The 11,297-nt window shown below is 37.1% G+C and overlaps 4 protein-coding genes across 7 annotated transcripts; 1 reads left to right on the top strand and 3 right to left on the bottom strand.

Moving 5' to 3' along the window:
* Nucleotides 1–2,199: 2,199 nt before the first annotated feature.
* Nucleotides 2,200–5,890, top strand: LOC105213755 (uncharacterized). 4 transcript variants are annotated; one of them, XM_011187081.3, is made up of 3 exons: nucleotides 2,200–2,385; nucleotides 5,008–5,208; nucleotides 5,290–5,890. In XM_011187081.3, exons 2-3 carry the CDS (start codon nucleotides 5,052–5,054, stop codon nucleotides 5,757–5,759), a joined length of 627 nt encoding a protein of 208 aa, XP_011185383.2. In that variant the 5' UTR covers nucleotides 2,200–2,385; nucleotides 5,008–5,051; the 3' UTR covers nucleotides 5,760–5,890. The 4 variants fall into 4 exon arrangements, with proteins under 4 accessions (XP_011185383.2, XP_011185306.2, XP_011185147.2 ...); XM_011187004.3 differs by having other exon boundaries at nucleotides 2,202–2,385; nucleotides 4,967–5,208; XM_011186845.3 differs by having other exon boundaries at nucleotides 2,204–2,421.
* On the bottom strand, nucleotides 3,616–4,347 carry LOC128921424 (uncharacterized). The gene is made up of 2 exons (XM_054229098.1): nucleotides 4,084–4,347; nucleotides 3,616–4,016 (listed from the first exon to the last, which is right to left on the bottom strand). The coding sequence occupies exons 1-2, from the start codon at nucleotides 4,199–4,201 to the stop codon at nucleotides 3,649–3,651; spliced, it is 486 nt and encodes a 161-aa protein (XP_054085073.1). The 5' UTR covers nucleotides 4,202–4,347; the 3' UTR covers nucleotides 3,616–3,648.
* LOC105214012 (uncharacterized) lies at nucleotides 5,844–6,534 on the bottom strand. The gene is made up of 2 exons (XM_011187203.2): nucleotides 6,292–6,534; nucleotides 5,844–6,238 (listed from the first exon to the last, which is right to left on the bottom strand). The coding sequence occupies exons 1-2, from the start codon at nucleotides 6,407–6,409 to the stop codon at nucleotides 5,844–5,846; spliced, it is 513 nt and encodes a 170-aa protein (XP_011185505.2). The 5' UTR covers nucleotides 6,410–6,534.
* Nucleotides 6,535–9,952: 3,418 nt separating this feature from the next.
* On the bottom strand, nucleotides 9,953–10,826 carry LOC105214089 (uncharacterized). Its single transcript, XM_011187331.3, has 3 exons — nucleotides 10,668–10,826; nucleotides 10,454–10,576; nucleotides 9,953–10,386 (listed from the first exon to the last, which is right to left on the bottom strand). The coding sequence occupies exons 2-3, from the start codon at nucleotides 10,569–10,571 to the stop codon at nucleotides 10,019–10,021; spliced, it is 486 nt and encodes a 161-aa protein (XP_011185633.2). The 5' UTR covers nucleotides 10,572–10,576; nucleotides 10,668–10,826; the 3' UTR covers nucleotides 9,953–10,018.
* Nucleotides 10,827–11,297: the final 471 nt, after the last annotated feature.

The raw sequence follows: 11,297 nt of genomic DNA, 5'->3' as shown, positions 1-11,297 counted from the left end.
AAACTGAATGATCGGAATCAAGGGCTTGTATGGAAAACTTCCGCATTTTACTACATATCTTCACGAAATTTGGTGTGAGTTATTGTTCATAGAAATAATTTAATCTCCGAAAAAATTGTTCAGATCGGATCACTATAGCATATAGCTGTCATACAAACCGAACGATCGGAATCAATGGCTTGTATGGAAAATTTTTCGCATTTGACGTGGTAGCTTCACGAAATTTGACATGGATTACTGCTTAAGGTAATAATATAATCTCCGAAGGAATTGTTCAGATCGGTTAACTATATAACCTTAATGTTTCTAGCAAACAACCCGTCTAAAAAGAAATAGTAAAATGTTTCCTTTTTTTACTTACTTTTTCTTACGTCTTTAGATTTGCTTAAACACATAGTTACTAAAAGAAATGCACCTGTGAAGGGTATATTAGTTCGGTACAGCCGAAGTTAACGTTTTTTCTTTTTTTTTTTTTGTAAATTTAAGGCTTTTTTTGTATAAAAACGGTTCCAAAAATGTTACTCAAAATATTGGCCATCGGTAGCTAGTACTTTTGACCATTCTTTCTGGCAGCATGTGTATTCCGTGCAAATCTCGAGAATTCGGCTCAAAAAGTGACATTTTCAGTTGAGAATAAGTTAGGGAGCAAACAGATTTCTACAAATATTTTGTTGGGTTATTGTCGACACAAATGTCCAAGATCGATATAAAACGATTTCATCGATTTAATCGGTGGAAGCAAAGTTGTAGACCTAATAGATAGGAGAGCATTTAAATATTTGTATTCGTTATGTACTGATTTTAAGTAACTCAATTTTTTTTTTGTTTTATAAATGAAGACTCATTGACATACTTTCACATAGAAGAAAATCAATATAGTATTACGTGTTTTAGTACAAAAATAAATAAACAGACCTTTGTACGGTAATTCCCCCACTTTATCACTAATACCTTGAGACCATACAAAAACTGAAATGGTTCTAAAGCATTCGAGATTATTAAAAAACAAGAAAAAAAACGTTAACTTCGGCTGTACCGAAGCTAATATACCCTTCACAGGTGCATTTCTTTTAGTAACTATGTATTTAAGCAAATCTAAAGACGTAAGAAAATATTAGATTATATTATTACCTTAAGTAGTAATCCATGTTAAATTTCGTGAAGATACCACGTCAAATGCGAAAATTTTCCATACAAGCCATTGATTCCGATCGTTCAGTTTGTATGGCAGTTATATGCTATAGTGAACCGATCTGAACAATTTTTTCGGAGATTAAATTATTTCTATGAGCAATAACTCACACCAAATTTCGTGAAGATATGTAGTAAAATGCGGAAGTTGTCCACACAAGCCCTTGATTCCGATCGTTCAGTTTGTATGGCAGCTATATGATATAGTGAACCGATCTGAACAATTCTTTCGGAGATTAAATTATTTCTATGAGCAATAACTCACACCAAATTTCGTGAAGGTATCACGTTGATTCCGATCGTTAAGCTTGTATGGCAGCTATATGATATAGTGGTCCGATATCGGCAGTTCCGACAAATGAGCAGCTTCTTAAAGAGAAAATAATATCTGCAAAATTTCAAAACGATATCTTAAAAGCTAAAGGACTAGTTCGTATATATATAGACAGACAGACTGATGGACATGGCTAAATCGACTCAGCTCAACATACTGATCATATATATATATACTTTATAGGACCTCTGACGCTTCCTTCTGGGTGTTACAAACTTCGTGACAAACTTATTTATACCCTGTTCAGGGTATAATAAACTAGAACGTGATTATTAGCGCAACAGCAAACTCATAAAGCATACCAACAACAATGCGTATAACTGTAATATATTAAGTAACTCTTTGTAAACAAGTTGTATGTTTATTTGTGAAACAGACTGTGTGAAAACAACAATTAAAAGTGAAATAAGCACCGATCACCTATGTATCTCCCGGTACTCGGCGTGCTTGTAAGCGACACGATGCTCCCAGCCGCTATTAGAATTAATGAGCATACTGACAGACATGCTCGTCTATATAATATACACTATATAATGTAGTGCATACGTGTTTATTGAAATTCTTTGCAGTTTCGTGCTATTTTTTGTTGTTGTTTTTTTTTTTGTATTGTATTGGAATGTTTTTATTGTATTTTCATCGCTTGGGTTTTCTATACGATTTCACGGCCAGCCACCCAGTGCTGAGTCGCTGTTCAGTCGCTGCAGAGATACGATAACGAATTGTCGCAAAGTTTCTAAACGCGCGCATTAAAACAAACAAAGAAAGGCAAAACTTGCACTCAGCGCCGCAGAAATTCGCAGAAATTCAAAATTGTTTTGAGTTTTTGTGCTCAAAGTTTTTGAAAGCCATTTTGGGACTAGGTGTGTGTGTGTGAATGCATACCAGAAATATATGTGGTGAGAGTGTAAAACAATTTTCAAAATAAAATAACGGCCTCAAATCTGTTAAATAAAATTAATTCAACCATTCGCCGGTACATTTTTCGTACGTGGGCGAAAGAGTGAGAGTGAAAAAGTGGTCATGAGCGAAAGGGAAAGGAGTTTTTTATCAAGAAACGTCCGGATATGCTAATTTATCGTTGTTATATATGTATTTATATATAACTAGATGACCTTGGACACTCATTCCGTTCGCAATAAGTGCATGTACATAAAAAGTAGAACCACTACATACAATCTTCGGAAGAATTCTTATATTTGTTGGTTACGCTTGAGTCATGCATTGTTCATGTAATATTGTTTTCCCAACTTGGTGAAACAATCATATATGATTAGTACGAGTATTACGTTCGAGTATTAGTATATGATTCTCTATTGATAAGTGCCCATTACTCTTACTGAGGACTAAGGTTCGCTCTTAGTTTCGAAGAATAACATACATCAGTTTCTAATGAAAAAAATCCGAATATGTTTCTGAAATTTCGAATATGAAAACTCGTCCCTTAACATGAGCCGCAGACGGCTTGAGATTTGTTGTTTACAAAATTTGTCTGAGCGTAGCGCTTGATATACATATGTAATTTCAAAATTCGCATCCAAATTTTGTGGGTATTCTTAAACCGGCCGGCTTAGCTTTGATACGCTCGAATATTGTAGTCTATCGTAAATAAGCAATTTATCTATATACTTTTCCTATATAATTTAGCTTATTAAAGACTTTCATATTCATATATTAATCTGTTTTTATAGCTAATATGAATGCACGAGAACATTATTATTTCTTCGAAATCAGCAGATTACTCGTTGCACAAGCTATATCTCATAAATTCATTGTAAATCGCATACAGAAACTATGAATATACATACTTATATTCAAATAAACTCTCAACCGCAGACTAATTAAATTTTCTCAGTTGTAGGCGAGCTTAAAGTTTAATCAAAAAACGCATACCTAACTAATGTAACCCAGCAGTGCAATTCACTAGATCCGCTCAAATACGTTTAGGTTGCAGGAATGCTATTTGCGATACAGTTGGAGAGAGGGCGCTGCTATCACAATTTTAAGTTATAACTTGGAGGCTAGTGAGTTGTTGAGCCATAGCTAAGGAATTTAAAATGAAAAAGTTGTTATTCTGAGTGAAATCAAATTTATTAAAGAAAATAATAATTTATTCCTGTAGTGCCTTAAAATCTACCGCTTGCTCTTTGCCAAAGGGCATTCGATTCGTCAACTTCCGTCATTATTTTTCTGGCAGTTTCCTGTAGTTGTGGGAAGTCTGCCACTGCGATGGTGGCATTTACTTCTTGACTTGACGGACTGTAACTCAAGGACCACACCGACTCAGTGCGTATATGAGCGTCTACATATATATCAACTTTCATCGCTCTCGGCAAGGTCTCGGTGTATGAGAACTTCATCAAAGTCTTGCCATCCTTGTCATAGCAAATATTGTTACAAATCAATTCGTCGTCTCTGTTGGGATTGTTGCGCTTGATGATCGTACAGCCGTTGGTGCCTGCGGGGCAAACGATTTTGTCGCAATACCAAATCTCTGTCGGGGAAAATTTTATTTGAATAATTAGAAATCGCCGTTTTAACAAAAGGCAGTGTAGACTCACCATCGATGTAAAAGATTTCCGAATCGTCTATATAGGAATCTCCGGGCACATATTTCGCCTCAGCCAGGCAGCAAAAGGCCAATAAAGCGATGCATGAAATTTTAACGAAGGCGATCATTACTGCTGATGGTTGTTCAACTCTTCAACTGATGCTTTCTTCCCTTTCGCCAATTGCTTTTATAAGAGAAGTTTCTGCAAAATTATTTAAGATAATAAAACCACTTAAACCTTTGCTTGCTCCAAAATCGGGCATCTACCACTTTAACTTGCCCAATCGACATAAATAATCGTAAACTTATATTATCTGCCATAAATTAATCGAGCGATAGAAGCAACAAACATTTCTGACTCATTCTTAGTCGTTCATGCAACGAGTTATCGCTGGTGTTAGAGGGGTCTATAAATCTAGCGGGGAACCACTTGAGATTTGATTAAAATAATATATTTTAGAGAAGCTTTTATTGGATGCTCATTGCGCCAATGACCGAATCGTCCAGCGTTGATTAGTTTAACTAATGGTCACCTGCTATTGGCTATTTTTCTGATATACGGCGCCAACCGAAATCGGAATGAAATTTTGGACATTTATGACTTTATTACTTGTTTACTATTTCGCAACAGTTTCGCCATAATAATTTTCGTTTCTGATGTCAGAAATGGTTTGAAAACTACATTAAACTAGAAGATCTTTTGTCTTAATAGCAGCGTATTCTTTTGTTCTCCTAAAGCTTCCTTTTGTCCCCGTTAACGCAGAATATATTTATTTCATTTCTTAAATGGTTTACTTTACGTTGTACGTTATTCAGTAGTTATTTGTTTGAGATGGGTCTATGAATATGTCTCATAAAATCTTAAAAAATACTATAAAAGCAAATTTTTACAGAAATCTTCAATAAAGTTTTGCTGATTTTGGAAACATTTTAGCAAAAACACCTCAGCAAGTTGTCTCATCAAAACCATCGAACAATATGCGACGATTCGGAAAACTACCACTCAATCTCATCGTTCTACTTTCTGGGCTCGTTTGTATTAGTCTAACTGATCTTGCAAGCGCTTATAGCCAAGTGATCACCGATACATATAGCCAGACCATAGCCGGCGATGTTATTGTTTACTTAAACGCAAGTAAGCGGATATAGACGATATTTGTTTAATGTGGCCACATATATCAGATTCTTCTACTCTATTCTATTTTTGAATTTATAGCATACTGGCGTTGCGATCGCGTCTTATGTCCTGCAGGCACTGATCAATGTGTGGTGACGAAGTCTAGATCGCCTACAGAACCAAACGATTTAATCCGTAGAAATATATGTGTGTCCTCCACCGACGAGAGGCTTATCGACGAGGCTTTCACTGAACCTATAAAACCATATGAAAATATCAATTTGAAACTGGTTGTGAGCAGCAGCGGTGCATCTGTCGTACAAGAATCATCCTACTCGAATACCTATACATCATATTCACGCGATTCTGCAACTGTGAATGCTGCAGTAAATGCAGCTGAGCATGCAGCCGCCGATGCGGTTGCGAATGCCGCTGCGAATACTGCCCAGATTAATCGTCATATCGCTAGAACTCTACAGCAGACCGGTGAAGCAGTGAGACGAAGTCTCCAAGAAGCTCATCAAGATTTTATCGAAGCATTCCGAAGTGCAGGCTTTTGGGGAAAATAAGGAAGTAATATGGAAGACGGGGAGTGGATCTTGCAGGACACTGTTTTCAGTTTAAAAAGACCTATAACTTATAACCTATAAAATCTATATGTATATAACTGTTACGAGTATAATAAAACCACTTATATAGACGGCTATAGTTTTTCGAGATTTTTGAGAAAGAGAGTTAAGACAAATGACATAATTTTGTGACTTGGGCCATGAATCGGCGTCGATCGTTGCGTTCACCGATTGGAATTCCGTATTGTAGCCAGTAGACCACGAACTTGAGGCGCCCACATATGAGTTTACATAAATTTCGACGGTCTTCGGGTACACCAAGGTCTCGGTTTGCAAAAATTGGGCAAAAGAATGGCCATTCACATCGTAACAGCTGTTTGACCGCCTGATAATGTCGTCTCTGTCCTCTACGTTTTCCTTCACGATTTTACAGCCGTATGTGCCGACTGGGCAGACGATACGGTCACACCGCCAAACATCTATAATGAAGGGGTTTAAGTAAAGTTCATGCAAGTGTCTTAATAAATTTTACCATTTTTGTAAGAGAGTTCTACGTCGTCGATATAGGAAACACCGGGCACGTAATTGGCGGTAACCAAACAGCAGCAAGCAAGTAATGCTAAACAGGATTGCAGAACGAAGTTGGACATTTTTGGTATATAATAAAGGAAGAGTTCTTCGAAAAGCGTGTAACTGTTTAAAGTGTTTTAAAATTTCTTAGTAGAGCTCTTATTCTCCTTAAGACCTCGGCTGCTTTGTTGTCCACTGTACCAGTTTCCATTCTTTTTATACAAGCACTCGCGATACAAACTGCAACTTCTCATGTAAAACATTCAGATAACAACATTGGTTCAACTAAATGTCACCAAGATCAGCGGAGCCAATCTTTATAACGGTTATAAATTGTTCACTTCATCTAAGCACCAAACGAAATGACTCATTCGTGCCACTTCTTATTCCTAATGCTTAAGATCATTGGTAAGTCTTGTTTATTGGTTTCCCTTATCTAATTACGAATTTCACCAACAAACGACATGCTGTGAATTGACACGAAAATGATCGATAATGCGAACCTTCGAAATAAATAAAGTCATAAAATCTGAAATACCTGCCTACCAGCAATTCTTTGCCATTGGCTAGATTCGGTTTTCAACTTGCAGCCATTTACAATAATTTCACCGCTACTCAGTAGAATTCTGTTTTATTTGGGCACTTGAACTTTTTGGACTATTTTATGCCATTTACTGAAATTTATTAACCTATTCCACAATTTAAAGTGTCGGATTTTCCAAATGCGCAAATTTCTGACGTAGAACGTCTTTATGAATACAGTGGATTCGAAATACAAGAGTTTTTTTTATTGAATATCAAAACTAAGATATAAGAGTACAAAAGTACTAGAGTATACGTATATAGTAATGAAGTTTGAAGTTACTAAAGCTCATGAAATTCCAATTATAGCTGAAGCTAAGTCAGATTAATTGGGGTTAAAGCTTAGCCCCAGCGTCGTTCAAGATCTTTGCAACCGAAATTTCGAGGAATCGTAAAAACCGTACTTCCATTCGATTCCGAAACTTAATTACAAAAACGTGATCCTGGATTTTCTGTTGGGTAAAATTATAATAGAGATCTTACGAGTGAAATTTTTGGATCAAATAAAGCCAAAGCTTTAAAGCTTTTGCTAATCAACCGTAGTTACCAGTTGTTGATTCAGGCTAGTGATTAGATTGGATTGGCCATGGAATATTAGCAGCATTTGAAGAGCGAAACAAGCAGTGGTTGGACGGAAATTTTGCACTACCTGACCCAAAGTAAATAAAGGGTGATTTTTTAAGAGCTTGATAACTTTTTTTAAAAAAAAACGCATAAAATTTGCAAAATCTCATCGGTTCTTTATTTGAAACGTTAGATTGGTTCATGACATTTACTTTTTGAAGATAATTTCATTTAAATGTTGACCGCGGCTGCGTCTTAGGTGGTCCATTCGGAAAGTCCAATTTTGGGCAACTTTTTCGAGCATTTCGGCCGGAATAGCCCGAATTTCTTCGGAAATGTTGTCTTCCAAAGCTGGAATAGTTGCTGGCTTATTTCTGTAGACTTTAGACTTGACGTAGCCCCACAAAAAATAGTCTAAAGGCGTTAAATCGCATGATCTTGGTGGCCAACTTACGGGTCCATTTCTTGAGATGAATTGTTCTCCGAAGTTTTCCCTCAAAATGGCCATAGAATCGCGAGCTGTGTGGCATGTAGCGCCATCTTGTTGAAACCACATGTCAACCAAGTTCAGTTCTTCCATTTTTGGCAACAAAAAGTTTGTTAGCATCGAACGATAGCGATCGCCATTCACCGTAACGTTGCGTCCAACAGCATCTTTGAAAAAATACGGTCCAATGATTCCACCAGCGTACAAACCACACCAAACAGTGCATTTTTCGGGATGCATGGGCAGTTCTTGAACGGCTTCTGGTTGCTCTTCACCCCAAATGCGGCAATTTTGCTTATTTACGTAGCCATTCAACCAGAAATGAGCCTCATCGCTGAACAAAATTTGTCGATAAAAAAGCGGATTTTCTGCCAACTTTTCTAGGGCCCATTCACTGAAAATTCGACGTTGTGGCAGATCGTTCGGCTTCAGTTCTTGCACGAGCTGTATTTTATACGGTTTTACACCAAGATCTTTGCGTAAAATCTTCCATGTGGTCGAATAACACAAACCCAATTGCTGCGAACGGCGACGAATCGACATTTCACGGTCTTCAGCCACACTCTCAGAAACAGACGCAATATTCTCTTCTGTACGCACTGTACGCATTCGTGTGGTTGGTTTAATGTCCAATAAAGTAAACTGAGTGCGAAACTTGGTCACAATCGCATTAATTGTTTGCTCACTTGGTCGATTATGTAGACCATAAATCGGACGTAAAGCGCGAAACACATTTCGAACCGAACACTGATTTTGGTAATAAAATTCAATGATTTGCAAGCGTTGCTCGTTAGTAAGTCTATTCATGATGAAATGTCAAAGCATACTGAGCATCTTTCTCTTTGACACCATGTCTGAAATCCCACGTGATCTGTCAAATACTAATGCATGAAAATCCTAACCTCAAAAAAATCACCCGTTATTTATGCCATCTGAACATTCAGTTAAGTCGAAGACTGCAAACTGATGAAAGTTTCGGAATGGTATGCTAAGGTATATAATAGATGTAATAGAAAATCTATCACTCTCAATTAGGATAATGCCAGAGGACGAGCTAGAGGCGTACACAAAAGAGTTTCGTTACTTCCGACAGCATCTAACCTGAAAAATTTCTAAAATTACTACAGTGGAAGATTTTTTGTACTCATTTTTTGGTTTCTTCCGACCCTCTAACCTAATCTAAATCCACAACATCATCAAAATTTGAAAAATATTTGGACGAAGAGGTGAAACTGTTACATTCAGCTGAAAATGACCTTCTGAGCGTGAATTAAAAAAGTAATTTATTTTTTGAGGTTACGCAAAATTTGATTTTATTTTTTTTTTTATTTAAAACTAGCAGACCACTCCGGCTTCGCACGGGTTTAAACAAACATTTCAAAAGTTATAAGTTTTCGCACACTTATACACACTCTCCCATGCATATGTATGTACTTTCCCGTTTCTTGTGTGGGTTCATTTTAAAAAAGTAAAATAATTAAAATTCGAACATGAAATTATATTTTATTTGCAATGAGCTAAAACTTGATTACAACCTCTAGTCTTTGGTGTCCGATGTCTCTCTGACTATGAAGGCGTTGGGAACGCTCAGAGCTCGACGGCCTATTGCGAACTTGCATATTTCTAATATTTTGTTCTTCAAACCGCTGCACAGGCTCCGTACTCGACTCTCAAGTGCGTACTTGAGATTTTTTCAAATTTTGTTCAGTAAGCAGCTGCGCGCGCTCGTTACTCGACGCTTTGGCACGCGATTGCGATGCGAAGGGAATGACTTGCAAGACGATTTTAAGTTTCAGATTAAGATTCTCCATCACGGAGTCTTTTTGATACCCTCACCTGGGAACTCTCTCCAGAGAGTTAAGATTCTAGCAATAAATATAGCCTATGTTACTCATGGTGAATGTAGCTTTCAAATGGTGAACATATTTTTGAAATCGGCACAGTAGTTTTTGAGTACTACTATAGTATAGATGAAAAAAAAATTGTTAAGCCGAGTGAAATTATCTTTATTAAAAAAAAGAAAAGTAAACTGAAATTAATTTAATTCTGCAGCTCCTTAAAATCTGCCGGTTGCTCTTTGCCAAGGGGCATTCGATTCGTCAACTTCCCTCATGATTTTTCTGGTAGTTTCTTGTAGTTCTGGGAAGTCTGCGACTGCGATGGTGGCATTTACATCTTGACTTGACAGACTATAGCCCGTGGACCATAGCGATTGAGCGCCCAAATAAGAGTTGATGTATATATCAATTTTCTTCGCTTTCACCATGGACTCGGTCTGTGTTAACTTCACCAAATTCTTGCCATCCTTGTCATAGCAAATATTGTTACAAATCAATTCGTCGGCCCTGTTGGGATTGTTGCGCTTGATGATCTTACAGCCGTAGGTATTTGCGGGGCATACTAGTTTGTCGCAACGCCAAATGTCTGTTGGGGAAAATTTTATTTGAATGATTAAAAATCGTCGTTTTAACAAAAAGCTGTGTAGACTCACCATTGTTGTAGGAGAGTACTACATTGTCTATATAGGAAACTCCGGGCACATATTTCGCCTCAGCGAGGCAGCAAAAGACCAATAAAGCGATGCAAGAAATTTTAACGAAGGCGTTCATTATTGCTGAAATGCAAAAGTGCAAAATTAATTTAAAGTAGAAATAGATCAGGAGCGAACTGAATTTTAGAGCTATGGTCAGTAAGACTTTACGAACCTTTCTTCAGATGGTTATTCTTCAACTGATGATTTCTACCCTTTCACCAATTGCTTTTATATTGGAAAATTATTTGAGATAACAAAACCACTTAAACTTTTGCTTGCTCCAAAATCGGATATCTACCACTTCAGCTTGCCCAATCGACATAAATAATCGTAAACGTATATTATCTACCATAAAGTAATCGAGCGATCGAAGCAACAAGCATTTCTGACTCATTCTTAGTCATTCATGCAACGAGTTATCGCTGGTGTTAGACGGGTCTATAAATCTAGCGCGGAACCACTTGAGATTTGATGAAAATTATTTGTTTTACCGAAGCTTTTATTGGATGTTCATTGCGCCAATGACCGAATCGTCCAGCGTTGATTAGTTTAACTAATGGCAACCTGATATTGGCTTCTGATATACAGCGCCAACCAAAATCGGAATGAGCATTTTGGAAATTGATGACTTTCTTCGCTTATAGAAGTGTAGTCCGCTAATTAAAGCCTCACGTCCGCTTATCGGTTTTTTTTTACAGTATTTTTTTGCACTTTCGTTCAGTAATTCAAGTTTCATGTCCTTTGTCGAGAAATCCGCGTCCGCTTATGAGAGGTAATGAAAATAAAAAGTAGTAAAAAAAGT

Source organism: Zeugodacus cucurbitae, chromosome 4, assembly GCF_028554725.1.
Source record: "Zeugodacus cucurbitae isolate PBARC_wt_2022May chromosome 4, idZeuCucr1.2, whole genome shotgun sequence".
NCBI classification, from domain to species: domain Eukaryota; kingdom Metazoa; phylum Arthropoda; class Insecta; order Diptera; family Tephritidae; genus Zeugodacus; species Zeugodacus cucurbitae.
The sequence above is the reverse complement of the archived record's forward strand: the minus strand, read 5'-3'. Positions and strand labels throughout refer to the sequence as shown.